Consider the following 16,882-nt stretch of genomic DNA (forward strand, 5'->3'; position numbering starts at 1 on the left):
ATTCCCATTTTATAATGAGGAAGCCTGAGATTTAGGAAAGTTAATTTGATCTGTCCAAGGTTGTGCATCTACAGATTTCCAGAGCTGAGCCTCAAAGTAACCATTACACAATGAAAAATTAAGTCAGCCGAGCAAGGTGATAGAACAAATTAGTCTAAAAGGAGATTTTTTGACTATTCTAGATTATTGATAATTTCATGAATAACATTTGTTTACATTTTGTTAGAATCATTTTGTAACTACTTCTTAAAGTAGGTAGATCCGGAGTTTGACAAAATAGGGATCAAGTAAGTAGTAAGTGTTACTTTGTATATTTGAAATAAGAGTAAGTTTCTTGAAAATATTTTTCTAATGCTAATTTTTCCGTATATCAAGACAGATGTAGCGACTTTAGTTTTCCTGCTTTATTATTTATTATTTTTCTGCTTTATTATTTATCTTTGATGAAAACATTTAATGCAGATTCCTTGGGTACATATAATGTACTAGACAGATAAGACTTTTGAAGATAAGTCCAATGTCATTGTCCCTCGATATTTGATAGGCTTGTACAAAAGTATGTGGTGTTTTATGGACCCAATAGGCTATCCTGTCCCTGGCTTCCTTCAGAGGGATTTGTTTAATGGAATCATTTATTATCGTCATTTTGGTGGAGAAATCTTTGAAGATTCTTTTCAATTTGTCCTGTGGGACAGCCATGAACCTCCAAATCTTTCAGTGCCACAGGTAAGAGACCGTTTCTGAACACTTTCCCAAAGTCTTGTGCACAGGTGTCAATTCTAGGAGATGTGGTTAGAAACCACATGAAAACAGGTTTCAAGGTTTAAAATTTGAAAAACAATCGATTAAACAAAATTAAGCAGATTTCTTTGCAATAGGACTACTCAAATGTTTCCTTTTTGAAAGAGTTTTATATATATCTATGTATTCAGTGTTTCAAGGTCATTTAACTATGGAACCCTTTTATGTAGAGCAGCTCACAAAATTTGCTTGTCTCCAGACACTCAAGAAAACATTTATTCTATATGTGGTGATTAAATTATAGGCTCTAGAGTTAGGTTGCCTGAGTTTCCCTCTTGATCTTGACACTGACTGACTGGTCAACCCATGCTCCAGTTTCCTTGTCTCTAAAACAGATAACAATAGAACCTTCCTTTAGAGTTATTGTGAAGGTGAGATAATACATATAAAGTACTGAGACCATTTTGGTTCATGGGAAACACTCAATAAATACATTAGCTATTATTTATTGTTGTCTTTAAAGATCTAAGAGTCCCTTACTACCACTAGAGAATATAATTTAAATGTGTAGAATGTAGAAATAAGTTTAAGCAAACATTGCCATATAGAAATTACAGAAAGTGGAGTCAGAGTAGTGTCTGGACAACTATAATAGAGTAGACTCCTTGAAAGGAGAGGCTGGCTGATAATAGAGATTTTAAAAAGGGACAGCTGAAATTAAGTAATCACTTACTGATATGGTTTGGCTGTGTCCCCACCCAAATCTCATCTTGAATTGTAACTCCCACAATTCCCACGTGTCATGGGAGGAACCAGGTGGGAGGTAATTGAATCATGGGGGTGGCTTTTTCCTGTGCTGTTCTCGTGATAGTGAATAAGTCTCACGAGATCTGATGGTTTTAAAAACGGGCGGTCCCCTGTACAAGCTCCCGCTGTCTCTCTGCCTGTTGCCATCCATGTGAGACGCGACTTGATCCCTTTTGCCTTCTGCCATGATTGTGAGACCTCCCCAGCCATGTGGAACTGTACGTCCATTAAATCTCTTTCTTTTGTAAATTGCCCAGTCTTGGGTATGTCTTTATCAGCAGTGTGAGAACAGGCTAATAAACCTACTATGTACGGTACTTTTTGCTAGGCATTTTGTACCTATTATCTTGGAAGATAGCCTGTATATGGATCCAAGCAAATCTCCAACCTGTTCTAGAATGACTGCTTAAAGCAAGGGTCCTATTTGTCACATAATGCCTTCCCATAATGTCATAGACACTGACATTAGCTAATGCATAGATGATTGAGCTATTCATCTGTGTGCTAAGAAGAGTATAACAGAAGGAGATGATCAGGAAGAATGATTCCGGAGAGCTCAGAAATGGAAGGCAGTAGGTGATCTCTATTAAGAAGGAATAGAGAATGAATGAGAAAACTCAGTTCATCTGCTCTTTGACTAACAGGTCAATTCCTTTTCAAATAACACCTCCTTCTTTTTATCAATGTATTATATGTCATTTCTAGATGAAGTTTTTGCTTGAAACCTTAGTTGATTTGATAGTTCAAAATGGTAATAGTTAATAGGATTTACTTCTAAATCTTCTGTGTGTCTATCCAATCTGAGTTATGTTTCTGACTAGGATACCGTATCACTTTTAGTAGCCTATAGGCCTTTTTAAAAATGAAAAATTCAGGACTTCTTTTTTCTTCTTTAGTTGTTATATATTTTATAAATCATGCTCTTCATATACACAAGTATAGATGTCAGATTTCTCTGTAATGAAAACTTTAGTGCAACATAATTATTTCTGAATCTGGGCAAATTGGTCAAACTAAACTTTGTAGATCTAGTTATAAGTTTATTCCCTGTGATGGATAGGTTTCTAAAGATGCTTATCATGTTTTTCTCTGTTTTCATCTTCTTAATTTATGTTAGAAAGAGAAAGAGAAGGGGAGAGAGGGAGATCTACAAATTTGCTCTCTTCATTACCATGTATCTTTGGCCCCTAAATATTTATCCAGCTCAGACGTGTGTCCTACCTCTCTACCTGACGTCTTTACTTGTATGTATCATCAGCATTTTAAACTCATGACCAAAATACATTTAGCATGTGTCCCTAAAAACTTGCACAAAATAACTAGCTGGAATCTCTGAAGTCATCCCTGACTCCTTTCTCTAATGTCAGCACAACCAATCAGTCAGCAGGTTTACTAAATCTGCTTGATGAGTTTTTCTGATCTGTCTCTACCTCCCCACCTCACTGCCATTGCTTCAGCTCCAACCTTCATCTTTTCTGGACTAGATTATCCTCAGAACCCCTCCCATGGCCTTTTACAAATAGAGGTGATTAACCAAATCCTTATAGTTGCAATAAATTAAAACTCATTAATATAGTAGCAGTATTCTTAGTGAAATTAATCTAGCATCTGTTTTTCCCATTCTCCCTCTTCTGGTTGGTGGTAACTTTGTCTTAGTTCCTCTCCAGACTATGGACTTGCTGTCAGCTCTAACATCACCTGTTCCAAGAATCCTCTGACGACCCCATTCCACAAACCCTCAGGCAGGATCACCTTGTCCTTTTATATGCTCTGGCATCTGTTTACACGTATCTTTGTTGTTGAACTTTCTATAAAGTAAGACCACTATTTCTTTTATTGGATCAACTCTGATCTCCTTGACAGTAGGGACCTGGAATTATTCATTTCAATGTTTCTAGACCTAGGTATCTGACTCATTGTAGACCCTAACAAACTGCTTATTGATCACAAAATGAATTCTGGTTCTTTCAACATTTACTGAAACTAGGAGGAAGTAAGACCCAAACATTTAGTAGGGACTAGGGAGGGAGTGAGAAGGGGCAGTAATAAGTGTAAAGCTTTATTCTTCAGAGTTTCTAGAAATAAGTGTGTGCATGCCAGTGAAACAAGTATTGTGTGTGTGTGTGCGCACGCTGGCAAGCATTTTTATATTTAAAGCTCCGATATTATCAGTGAAACTCCAATATTTGAGGAACTCAAATGATTACCTGGTCTATTTGATGTTTGCATTCTCAATTTGGACAAGTATCTAGTCATGTCCTACAAATAAAAATAGATTTAAAATATTCAACAAAATTCATAACTTTCAGCTGCTCAACTAGAAGTCCAGATAAAATGATTACTTGATGGTAGCTTTTGTGATCAGAATATTCCATGGTTTTGTTTTATTTTGACTTTGTAATGGAAGTACAGATGAGCAATGCCAATTTTGTCTACAACAATGGCATTCAGAATACCCAATTTGAAAATGATGAGAATTCCTTTTGAAATTGACACACAGAGCAAAACTAAAATATGGTTAAGCTTTTTCTATGACATATAAAAGGCTAGAACTTCAGCTCAGCCACCTACAAGCTGTGCTCCCTGGGGCAAATCATTTAACCCCTTTGGGGCTCAGGTTTTTTTCTCTGAACATTGGGAATAATAACCATGGCTATTATTAGTAAAGTGCTATCTGGATCACAGAAGATAGCTAGTAGCACAGTGAGTACTCAGTACTTAGTAGGTGCTCAATAAATTAATTCCCTGTCTCTATCCTTTCATGACTGTTGCCAAAGTTTACAGCATGTTTATCCATTATGAAGCATTTCAATAATTAAAAATTAAATCCACTTATCAAAATAAACACAATGGCAGTCATTTTTCTATTCTCCTGCAGTCTGTGTCATGATTTTTTTCCCCTAATTACAGTGTTTCGCTAATCTACAAAGTTCAGAAATTCTCTGTGGGACCTCTCAGCCATAGTGTGGATCAGTGAGGCTCCACTTAATTGGAAAACTGGATTTAATAAGGAAACAATAGTTATTGTGCCTTCAAAGAGACCATTTTCCATGCTAATTTATTCTCCAATGTGTTCTTTGTGTAAGAAGAATGTACAGCATGCTTTTTTATACCCCTGTAATAATTCTTAGTGGGCACATTTGTGTGTGTGTGTGTGTGTGTGTGTGTGTGTGTGTGGTTTTAAGGAGTGGAGAGAGTTTAATATACAAGACGGGGCAAGAAGGAAGGGAGAAGACAGAAGGAAGAGGCTCCCCTGTACAGAGACAGAGGTGGGAATGGGGCTCTAAAGCTGAAAGAGGAGGTCCCCAAGTATGGTGGACACCAGCCAGGTATATATGCAGAGGCTGGAGGAGGTGGTGTCTGATTTGCATAGGGCTCAGGGAATAGGTTTGACCAGGCATGTCATTCATGTAGCCCGCGAAAAAGCTGGTCCTCCCACCCTAGCCTTTTAATATGCAAATGTGGGCACCCTGATTTCTACACACGTGGGGATATGTGGGGGCGGCCATGTTGCCAGGAGCATATGGGCCAAGGGCAAGAAGGCCAAGGGAATCGCCACGTTGGGTGGACCCAGTTTCTAATGGCCAGCATTTTCATATCAAAGGTTGCCCACCTGACTAAGAGCCGGGGCTTTACAAGAAACTTTTCCGGATATGCTTTAAAAGATGAAAACTACCCAAGGACCCCTTTTCCTCGCTATCTGCATAAGATAATTTCTTTTTCTTAATAACTCCTACCACATTCCTCCCTGTGGCAATATCACACTAACTGCAGTTAGGGGGTTTTGGGCGAAGACTCTTTCTGGCTACTTCCTACTTAAAAGGGGCGTTGAATGGGGAACAGCAGTTAGGGCTCCTCCTGGGATTGATTTAAGGGTCCTCGGAAGAATGGCATGTCCACATGTGGTTCAGTTTGCAGCACCGTTTGGAGTTCGATTGCTTTTAGGCGAGAAGAAACAATTTGAGTCATAGTACTGAATATACAGCGTCCAAATATCAATTCAAGACATATAAGCAAGAGATGGCTTAATAAAGGGGTTAACCAATTCCAAAAAGAAGACTGGAATTTATTAAAGAGGGATTGTAGCCACCCAGGGCTGAAGCCGGCATTTTCCCTGAGCCTGTTAATAATTTTGATTTGATTTTTAAGTACCTGTAGATTTTCCTTTCCTTTACTAGGTGTTAATCCAAAAGCAGCATGTTTCATTTAAAAGTCCATCACTAAATCCAATAAAAAATCCTAGCAGACTTAGTGATAGTAAAACTTTTATGCTTTCTTTTTGTCAGTAACTATTATCCCGGTTATAAGGATAATAATTAAGCAAAATACTACAGCAATGAAAACTCTGTCCAATATTTTAGTTAGAAGGTGCTACCGTGTATAACCCTATTGCAAATAGTAGAGTGAGGACAGCAATTCCCACAAGTGTGGTGTGGTAGATAATTTCCATCTAAAATTTTAGTTGCCAAGATATAGTATTCCCCTTTGGGGGTCTATGAAGTTCCTTGGTTTTATTTTCCCAAACAAAGAAAGCTCAGAGTTATGGGCACCTTACTCACTTTTCATTACCTGGCAGAATTTGCAAGATAATTGCCCAGAACTAGCATATTGATTCACATTTTGACGTTACCCGTCCCTTTTTTTTTTCCAAGCTGCAAATCACCAGTTGATTCACAGGAATAAGCAGGGTTAGTCTAAAATGTAGGCAAAAAGCTTAAAAACAAGAGACTAGGATTCAATGACAAATGTATGATAAGCTTTGGAGCAAAATTTTTCTCTTCAGTCCTCAATTTTGGTAAAAAGTAATTATGAGTAAACTTTAGTCTTATAGTTGGCCTGGTTATTTGCATAAAGTGCAGCAAGAATGGTTATTTTTACATAGGCCTTTTGGATTGGCTTTGATGAAACGCTATTTCACAAGGAATTTCAGATAAGACTTTTAAAGCCGAGCCCAGCCATGGTTTTGTATCCTCTAATACCTGTGAGTTGGGTGATCCTTTCCTCCTGAGGTCCCAAGATAAACTCATAGCTTCCAGACCTATTAGAAAGTGACATTCTTCACTGACCACAGGTTAGGAACCCTGCGTGGGGACTGTATAGACAAGGTGGCAGGCCAGTTCTCCCTAAGGGGCTTTAATTGGCTATACATGTCGAGCTTGATTCCTTAAAGGGAGACACACCCTTTCAGTCAAAACCTTGATAAAATAACCAGTTTTCCAATTGTGTCCTGTTGACAAAGAAAAATTGATTCTTATTGCACTGATGCAAACAACTGTATTGCCATAAGAGTACTTACAGATAGTCTCCAAATTCTAGAGGAATCAGGCAGAGAAAAATGAACATGCTCCAAATTTTGTTTACAGGAGTATATCTTACTCAATTATTAAAGGCTGTAAATAGTTTAAAATAAGTTTCCTTGACTCTGAAAAACTAAACAAGGATTAAAAATATTCCAAGTGAAAGTCAAAAAGTTTGCTTTAACTTTCTGAGTGCAGTCCACTTAGTTAAATTTTGTTTTGCTTGATATTTGTGAACATGTCAGTTTTTTAGGAGTTCCGTAGATTCGCCCTCTATTTCAGTGTTACAATCTTCAAAGCTATTAAAACCCTGCATTTGAGAACACCTGTTAAAGTCCTTAATATAGCTGGATTATAAACCATTTTTTGAGAAGGAACAAAGCAAGACAACAATTGTCTGTGAATGGCAACATTTCTAGGATAGTTACAGTTGGCATGACTGGCAAAGAACTTTATTTATCTTCGTGGTTTACAATAACTTTACCCTTAATTATGATTGATAGCATATACTTAGGCATTAGAATTTTAGAAAACCCATACAATTTTTGAACATATATTAGTGTTCACCAAAATATAACTTAAAGAAGATTGGACATCACTTTGGCAATCTCATGTGACTAAACATGTCAAATAATCCTGTTTACCTCTTTTCTGAATGTTTCAGGGGCCCTCTGAACCATTCAAAAAGCCAGGCATCAGGAAGGATAATTTCCAGATTGCCATAAATTATTTTGCCAAAACGATGACTCAAAAGGCAAAAACATTTCATTAGTTTTTACTATGACATAAAAATTCTGTTTAAAGCTAAATTTTACCCTTGCATTAGTTTATTTGTTCAAGTGAAACCCTATAGATTATTCCATTTTATCTTAAGCAATTTGACCATGAGGTGAAATTTTTACAAACCTTTTATAACCCTTTTACTAAAGGACAGAGTAGTGTCTTAAGACCTCCTTGCTATGCTTTTATTTCAATGTTTAATTTATGAAAAGACCATATAGATACCATGGGAGAAGACAGTGTAGTGCTTCTAGCCTGCATTTCATTTCAAGGCAACCCAAAGCCAATTGGCTTATTTTGTAATCAGCCCATCACTGATGGGAGTCTCATCTCTCAGTGTGGGGTGGGGATGTTGCCTTATTTTCCAGGTGGCTAAGAGCATGCTTCTGTGATTTATAACTATTAGCCATCTCTTACAGTGTATTTTCTACTTAGTTATTACTCACCAAAGCTCTCTCATAATGCGAAGTAATTTCTGATACTCCCAAAACTCAAAACCATCAGATAACACAGTGCAAAATAGAACAAAACCTTTGATTTTGAGAGGGATAATTTCCTTTTAATTCCTGGGGTTTTATGAGGAAAACAGAGGTTTCCCCCGCTCCCACCAAAATGGGGTCTGTGGCACCTCCTCTGTTTTTCCCAAGGAGTCCCATGCTACCAGAGGTTATCTTAGAGCCTTTCAGGCATGCATTAAAAGTAGTAAGAAAAAAAATGGAGAAAAATAACTCAGTTGACTGAGAAGAAAAGAGCCTTTTTCCAGAAAAACAACATCCAAAAAAAGAAAAACATAAAGGCCTTTTAAATATACCTCTAACTTGAATATCCACTCTTAATTAAGCTGAGCACTCTTTAAGAAAATCCTTTTAAATCCCTTGTTACTTGACTTTAGCTACACCAAGCAGTTATGATTTTTGGCTTTTGAACTTTACAAAAAAGTAACCTCACAGATGAAATCAATGAGCCTTAATTAGGTTATGACTTAACCATGAGTGTACAAGGTGTTTTCAAAGGAGTGATAGGCAGCTTTTGAAACTACCATTGCAAAATTGTGACTAAGACAGTGAAAGAGATCTGACCCAAACAACTCCATTTTGTTTGCAGCCCTAAGCTGTCCTTGACCATCCCTGGGTGTAGGCTGAACCAACTTTGGAAGGAGCCTGGTTTATAGGCTACAGTGTAAAACAAAGATGATAGCCGCTTCCCAAGATATACTTCCCTCTTGCCTGGGGAAGACCAAGAAACTAGCCACAAGATTAGAAACCGTGGCCCAGGAGCCATGTAGCTGGAGGCTACAAGATTTTGACCCTCCCTAAACCACTCTTAAGATCAGTGCTTAAGATATTTTGTAAACCCTGCCCTTGATGGATCAGCTGGCACTACCCAGAGTGACAAACTGGCTTATTTGGTTTTGTGGCCCTTACCCAGGAACTGACTTAGCACAAGAAGACAGCCACCACTGTAAAATGGCAGAAACTAAAACAAAGTATTGCCACACAGTTACAGATTATGTTCCTAAGGACATGAAACAAGATAGAGGCCCGTAGCCAAGTTTGTTACTGACCGTTCTTCTGGGCTGGCTTGAACAGCAGGCCTATGGGGTCCTGGGCCTGCATCCTAACCTAAGATACCTTTTCTTCAGGAGATCCATATAGAAAGACACACAAAGCACACAAGATTGTTTACAGCTTAAGACCTACCTTACAAATCCTTTTTTATTAATTATACATTTACTGAGAACATAAACAGTGATCCTTATTACCCCTTTTTCAGGTTTGCACAGGGAGAGAAGCCAAAATCCCAATTGATAGGAAATTTTTACCCTTTTGCCAGCATATCAGGCTTCTGGGTACCCTTCCCCCTAGCTCAACTCTACATCAAGCATTTTAAGGTTTGGAAAATTAGTTTTTCCCAGGTTGGAAGAACATTATAAAAGAGAAGCCATTTTAAACTGCAAAAGAAGGAAAAACATTGTAGAAAGGAATTCAATTAGGGTTGTTAAAGAGGTATTGCCTCTCTTCCTATTGGGAATTGTGTTTCCCTTATTTCTTTGCCTTCCCTATTTTTTCTTTTCCCTTTTGGCCTACTATAGGAGACATATTGCTTATCTCCAAAATTCTCTTCTGCTTGCAGAGCTGTCTGTTTTAGCTGCAGTGAGGGTTTGCTAACTCTGTGTAAGGTCAAATACCTAAGTTAAATTTTGGAAAGCTTCTATATACCTAACAGGGTAGTTAGGAAATCGGCCTAAGCCTGCCTTTACTTGCCTAAGGTCCTGCAATGAGAAGGGAACTTGAAGGGGCCCCAAATAAGGGGGACCCTCAGATGACTTCCCTGAAAGTTACCTTTTTAATTTTGGGAAACTGTTTTCCCTGGGCCTGCCCAATATGGCTGCAAGAGAAAATAAACCACTTTTTCTTCAAAGTTTCAAGGTCGAAGGAGTCCCCGTGCTTCAAAATACGCTCCAGGGGAGTGCATGTTGAAGACGATATGTTACCCATCTAGAAAGAGAAGTGAGAATAAAAGCATCGTTTTCATCTCCTTCCTTTCAGTATGTGATCCAGGATGGAGATGAAAACAGTAGAGGGCGTCCCCCCCAGCTATTTTCTGTCCATCTCTCTTGGATTCCCAGCACCCGCTTAAATGTGCGGCACATGACTGCAGGCATGACCCTCCAAGCCATGGCGCCAGAGGAACTGAGTTTTGGGCCTTAGTCACGCTGTCCCCAAGCAATCAGTTCTCTGCCTTTTATTTCCCTTTGACCTCCTAGACTTGTGTGGCCTGTGTGCATTCCAAAAAATAGATTCCAAGAAAAATCATGTAATTGGGCAAGGCCCCTTTAAGGGAGGGAGCATGCTAGATTGAACTCTATATCCTGCTATTATAGCCCAGGCTAAAGCATTTACCCATAGAAAAATGGTTCTGGTTAACTTCCAGAATTAAAATCCCCTTCCTAATTAAGTACTGTCTTAATAGGAGACAAAATAGGTGGCTTAAAGGAATGTAGGAAACAAATGGCCATTTTCCTGCCAGTGGGACAATATCAAGATTAAAATTTGGCTACAGAAGATGTTTTACTCTTAATTGTTAAAAGCAGAAACTTTCCATTTGCAGAAGAGGCCTAGAGCCTGATTTCTACTAGGTGGCTTAGAAATACCCTGTGCTCGCCAGAGAAGTGGTATCAAGTAACCTCACTGTAACCCTTTTCCTAGACTGTAAAAATCCTTGCACATTTCACGCAGAGAAAGAGTAAGAGGCTGCGGACAGAAAGAGAAGAAGAGTTTTGCAACAGGATAATTGAGGTTCTCTGCCAACACCCAGAATGGGCTGTTGGAGGCTGCGTCCGGTCCAGAGGCCTTTGAATCACACTTGGCCAGAAATTCTCAGTTGCCTCAGAACTTTTCCCAGCCTCATGTGATGGCAAGGTCACCAGTGAAAAGAAGCTAGTTCAAGCATGACCAACATTCCCAATACCTGTGGGTAATGGGGGGTTCTCCAAGTTCTCCCCAGCAAGCCTTATATCCGTGACTTGAGTACAGCAGCCAACAATAAGCGTATATACTAGGTTGACGGACGCCTGTTGATTTATTTGATTTATTTTAATATAGAGGCGAAGAGTGCCTCGGAATGACAGAACAGATTTTAAGCTTGCTCCCACACTCGCCACTCTGATGAAGGCTGTACCTCAGATTCCTGGCCAATGCACCAAAGTGATATGGCTTCAATGAGTGAAGGAACACCAAGGTTCTTGGCCCTCATGCCGGTTTAGATAAAACGACACAGACGTACGTGGAGTGGTTTTAAGGAGTGGAGCATTTAATAGGCAAGAAGGAAGGGAGAAGACAGAAGGAAGAAGCTCCCCCATACAGAAACAGAGCAGGGGGGCTCCAAAGCCGAAAGAGGAGAAGGTCTCCCGGTGGGCACATTTTTTTAACATGCTTTATGATGGCCTAAGTTGATATGTCTTTACATATTTATGCATGTTCAAACAATTATTATTCTGTGGGTGAGAAAAGTCCCATTTTAACAAACTCCATTGAGAAATAAAGTGTTCTCAATGTACTGAAATTTGATTGTAACAAAAGCATTATTAAACATCCAATCCCAGGCAAACAGTAGAAAACTAGTGCTGAAATCAATTGCTAGGCTCTTGCTTGCTGGCTTCCTCCATGTCCCTCCAGCCTGCTTATGGCTACAGACTTATAAGGAATCAGACTATAAAGTGATAAATCAGTATACAAAATGACAAAACCTGGCCTTGGTCCTCATATTCAGGCTCACAATATAATACTTCACCAGCTGGTATCTGACTTTCTGATAAGAACAGATACTACACTTGATCTTAGCCAAAAGGCTGAGAAGCGATGGTATCTGACTTTCTTGTGGGAATGGGTTTTTAATCCTTTCTCTGCCCTGATTCTTTGATTTCTGCTAGCTCTTTCTTTTGCATCTTCCCTTGAAACTATCCAGTGCTATTTCTCACCCCTGGGAACTACTTACACTGTTAGTTTTGCCCATCCACCTTCTTCTCTGACTTGTGGTAAATGTGCACCCCCCAGGTACCTGTTCTCTCGCCTGGTCATGTTTCATTTCTCCCTTCCACTTCACCCATGTGCTTTTGTGTCACCTTCTTCCATTCTTTCCTCATTTTCTAGTCCTCTTTCTGCATCTCTCATCTATCATTTTTATTCTCCCTTTTTCTTCTAATATTACTCTCTCCGGGATTAAGATCTCTTAAGGCTTAAGCTCTATAAAGCTGTCTACTAAGTAGAATAGAGTTGGAAATGTTTTTCAAAAGCAAGTTGAGTGAGTGAAGCTGTCTTAGTCCATTTTGTACTGCTACAACCGAGTACTACAGACTGGGTAATTTATAAACAATAGAAATTTATTTGGCTCATGGTTCTGGAGGCTGGGAAGTCCAAGATCAATGAACTACATCTTGTGAGGGCCTTCTTACAACATCATAATAGAGCAGAAAACATCATGTGGATGAGAGAGAGCAAGAGCTCAAACTTGCAGCCTCAAGCCCTTTTATAATGATTACTAACCCATTCATGAGGGTGGAGCCCTCATGACCTAAACACAATTAGGCCCCTCCTCTAAACACTGTTGCATTGGTGACGAAGTTTCCAGCATATGCTTGTTGGAAGACACATTCAGTTCATATCAGAGACTTTATTTGATGACAGTCATGGCAACCAAGATAGAAAAAGTTCATGGAGCAGGCTGTGGAAAAGACCCATGATGCCAGGCAAGGCACCATTTTCAGACAGTAATTAATAGCTTTTCCACAACCAATGATGGATTATTGTAAAAGAAATGTGATGATAAAAGCTGTTTGGCAAGTCCTCCTTACCCTCTAGCATGATACCACCTGTAAGTGTAGTTTTAAGACTTAAAATCTCAAACAGGACATGACTTAGTCAGTTTGTGAACATTAGTAAAGTGCCTCCTACCTACAAAAAAAATTGTGCTAGATGTTGTGGAGATACAGAGATGAATGTAATATTTATTGGGTACCTACTATGTGCCAGACATTTTACCTACATATAATATTTGATCCTTATAACAGCTCTGTGAGGTTGTTAGTATTGTGCTTAACTTACTAATAAGAAAATTGACACTAAAATGTTAAGTAACTTGTTCAAGGTTAAATAGCTGCTAGTAAGTGGTATACTCAGGACTGTAACTGTACTGTCAAATTCCATGTGGTTTACACCATATTATAATGCTGGCCTCGTGGAACTTTCAGTCTGGGAGAGAGACTCATTTGTAAACTAACAATACAAAACAATAGAATAAGTATGCTAGTTGAGGGATGTCTAAGTTTGTTTAATCTGCTATAACAGGATAAATGACTGAGTAATTTAGAAATAATAGAAATTTATTTCCATAAGTAAATTTATACATAAATAAGCCACAAAATTCTACCCCGGCACCCCCCGCCCCCCAATTTATGTTCTTCTCCCATAAAAAATGCACTAATTCCATCTCAACAGCCCCCGACGTCTTAACTCATTTCAGCATCAATGCAAAAACATAAAGTCTAACATCTCATTTAGTACATATTTATGTACTAAATCAGGTATGGGTGAGACTTTAGGTACAATTCATCCTGAAACAAATTTCCCCTCCAGCTGTGAGCACATAAAATCAAACAAGTTATATGCTTCTAAAATACAATGGTGGGACAGGTATAAGATAGACATTCCTCTTCCAAAAGGGAGAAATAGGAAAGAAGAAAGGATCCAAAACTCAACAGGGCAAACAATATTAAGTCTTGAGACTTGTGAATAATCTTCTTTGACTCTGTGTCCTGCCTTCTGGACATGCTGAGGCTAGGGTTGGGCCCCCAAGGCCCCAGGCAATTCCACCTTTATGGCTTTTCTGGGTACAGCCCATGCAACAGTTGTCAGAGGTTGGCGTCAGGTGCCTGAGGCTTTCCTAGATGGCGTTGCACATTGGTGGTCTCTGGGGTGGCCTTGACCCCATGGCTCTGCTGGGCATTGCCCTAGTGGGTACTGTCTGCAGCAGCCCTGCACCTGAGGCAACTCTCTGCCTGAGTCCCAAGGCTTTCTGAGGCATCTCTTGAAATCTAAGTGGAGGCAGCTGTGTTTTCACAGCTCTTGCACTCTGCACACAAGCAGAGTTGGTATTTGTGCCAAGGCCTACTTCTTGTGTTCTCCAGAGTGGTGGCTCAAGTGGTTCCTGGGCCTGCTTGAGCCACAGCTGGGAGGGCCAAGGATTGCATCAGAATGCAGGGAGCAGAGATTTGAGGCAGTGCTGGGCAGAGACCCCACAGGTCCCTCCCTTGAAACCATTCTGTCCTCAAGGCCCTGGCATTCTGAACCTGTGATGGGAATGGTGGCCTGATGTCTAAAATACCTTCAGGGTCATTTTTCCATTGTCTTGATAAATAGCAACTGGTTTCTTTCTATTCATACTAATCTCTTTATCATATAGGCACTTGGTCACACCTTTTGTGGCCTCTCCTAAAGATGCTTTTTTATTCTTTATATGGTCAGGCTGAGAATTTTTCAAATCTTTAAGTTCTGCTTCCCCGTTGACAAAAAATTCTGGCTTTAGTTCATTTCTGTCTTCTAGTATTTTACTATAAGAAGTCAAGAAAAGCCATGCAACGTGCTCAACTGTTTGCTTAGTTATTTCTTCCACCACATATCCTACCTCATCCCTGCTCAGTTCTGCCTTACATAATGTGTTAGAACACAGGCACCATTTAGCCAAGTTCTTTGCCACTTTATAACAGGAAGATCTTTCTTCCAGTTTCCAATAAGATATTCCTCATTTCCATCTAAGACCTTATCAGAAGGGCCTTTACTGTTTGTATGTCTACCAATGTTCTGATTATGACCACTTAGGTAATCTCTAAGAAGATTGAGGCTCTGTCTAGAGCACGCCTCTTCTGAGCCCTCACCAGAATTGCGCTTTATGATCTATTCACAGCAATACAGGCTTTTTCTAGCCCACTTCTCCAAATTCTTCTAGTCTGTACCCATTACCCAGTTCTAAAGCCACTTCCATATTTTCAGGTATTTCAGTACCTACCTCTGTCTTAGTCCATTTGTGCTGCTATGGCAAAATACCTGAGACTGGGTAATGTATAAATAATAGAAATTTATTTCTCACAGTTCTGGCAGCCGGGAAGTCCAAGACCAAGTTGCCAGCATGTTTTGTGTCTGACAAGGGCTGCTGTCTGCTTTCAAGACGGTGCCTCATTGCTGTATACTCCAGAGGGAACAAATGCCGTGACCTCACACAGCGAAAGGGATAGAAGATGAATTCACTCTCTCGAGCCCTTTTATAAGGCACGAGTTCATTCATGAGGGTAATTAGACCCTCATGAATTCAACCTCATGGTCCAATCACTACTAATGGCCCTGCCTCTTACTAATCTTGTATTGGAAATTAAGTTTCAACATAAATTCCAGAGAAAACACAAACATTCAAACCATACCAAAGGGTAAGTAAAATTCGGGAACAATTCCAACTGAAAAATTGGAGAAAGATCTAAGAAGAGCCATTAAGGGTGAGAAAGACTCAGGTTGCTGGATGAAACAGGAGAAAAGCATTCTAGAAGTGTGGTCAAGGACCAGTACATGGTCAGTCCATTGTGTATAATTAGAGTGTTGGATTGATGTTAAAAGGTAGTAAAATATGTTGAAAGGTGGCTGGGTGGTGGCTCATGCCTGTAATCCCAGCACTTTGGGAGGCCAAGGAGGGTGGATCACTTGAAGTCAGGAGTTCGAGACCAGACTGGCCAACATGGTGAAACCCCATCTCTACTAAAAATACAAAAATTAGCTGGGTGTGATGGTAGAAGCCTGTAGCCCCAGCTACTCAGGAGGCTGAGGCAGGAGAATGGTGTGAACCTGGGAGGTGGAGCTTGCAGTGAGCTGAGACCGCGCCACTGCACTCCAGCCTGGGTGACAGTGCGAGACTCCTCAAAAAAAAAAAAAAAAAAAAAAAAGATAAGGTTGAGAAACAGAGTGTATATTGAAAGTCTTGGATGCCATGCTAAGGAGTTTGGATATTCTATAAATAATTCCACACTTTCTGAGAAGTTGTTTTAAGATTTTTGAAGGGGTAAATTAACTTATTTGATTTGTACTTTTTTGAAGATAACACTAGAGATATGAAAAGTCTAGATTAGCTCTTGAATTTAGGGCTAACAGGCAGCTGTTGCAATAATGTAAGGATGAAATTATGAAAGGTAGGCCAGTAGCAATGGGAATGACACTTGGGCGTGGGATGTGGAGTATGGTCACTGCATAGGAAATTTTATAAGTAGAAACTCTGGGACTTGGTGATGTGTTATATGTGGGTGGAGAAGGAGGAACCAAAATTCATGTCAAGGTTTCTAAGATTGATGACTGAATATAGGGAAGTATTAAAGAAAGCACAGGTTGTTGGTAGAAGAGAGATGTAAAAATAAAACCAGGAACATATTTTGTGTTTTATATGCCCATTCTGTAGCACTCATGCCTGGATTCACTATAATTCTGATACATATATACATATATATATATACATTTTTTTTTTTTTGAAATGGAGTCTCATTCTTGTCATCCAGGCTGGAGTGCAATGGCGTGATCTCGGCCCACTGCAACCTCCTCCTCCAGGAATCAAGCGATTCTCCTGCCTCAGCCTCCCGAGTAGCTGGGATTACAGGCACCCACCACCACATCCAACTAATTTTTGAATTTTTCGTAGAGACGGGGTTTCACTGTGTTGGCCAGGCT

At 39.6% G+C, this 16,882-nt stretch overlaps 1 protein-coding gene and 1 pseudogene across 8 annotated transcripts in view; one reads left to right on the forward strand and one right to left on the reverse strand.

Annotated features, from left to right (window-relative positions):
* The window catches only part of FREM1 (FRAS1 related extracellular matrix 1), a 256,761-nt gene that overhangs the window by 150,463 nt on the left and 89,416 nt on the right, over positions 1-16,882 (forward strand). For all 8 annotated transcript variants that reach the window (XM_063649502.1, XM_063649503.1, XM_063649501.1 and 5 more), the window contains one exon: positions 584-726. In XM_063649502.1, coding sequence (XP_063505572.1) covers positions 584-726 — 143 coding nt within the window. The remainder of the gene's footprint in view (positions 1-583; positions 727-16,882) is intronic.
* On the reverse strand, positions 11,828-11,988 carry LOC129044832 (U2 spliceosomal RNA; annotated as a pseudogene).

This window comes from Pongo pygmaeus, chromosome 13 (genome assembly GCF_028885625.2).
Source record: "Pongo pygmaeus isolate AG05252 chromosome 13, NHGRI_mPonPyg2-v2.0_pri, whole genome shotgun sequence".
In the NCBI taxonomy this organism is placed as follows: Eukaryota; Metazoa; Chordata; class Mammalia; order Primates; family Hominidae; genus Pongo; species Pongo pygmaeus.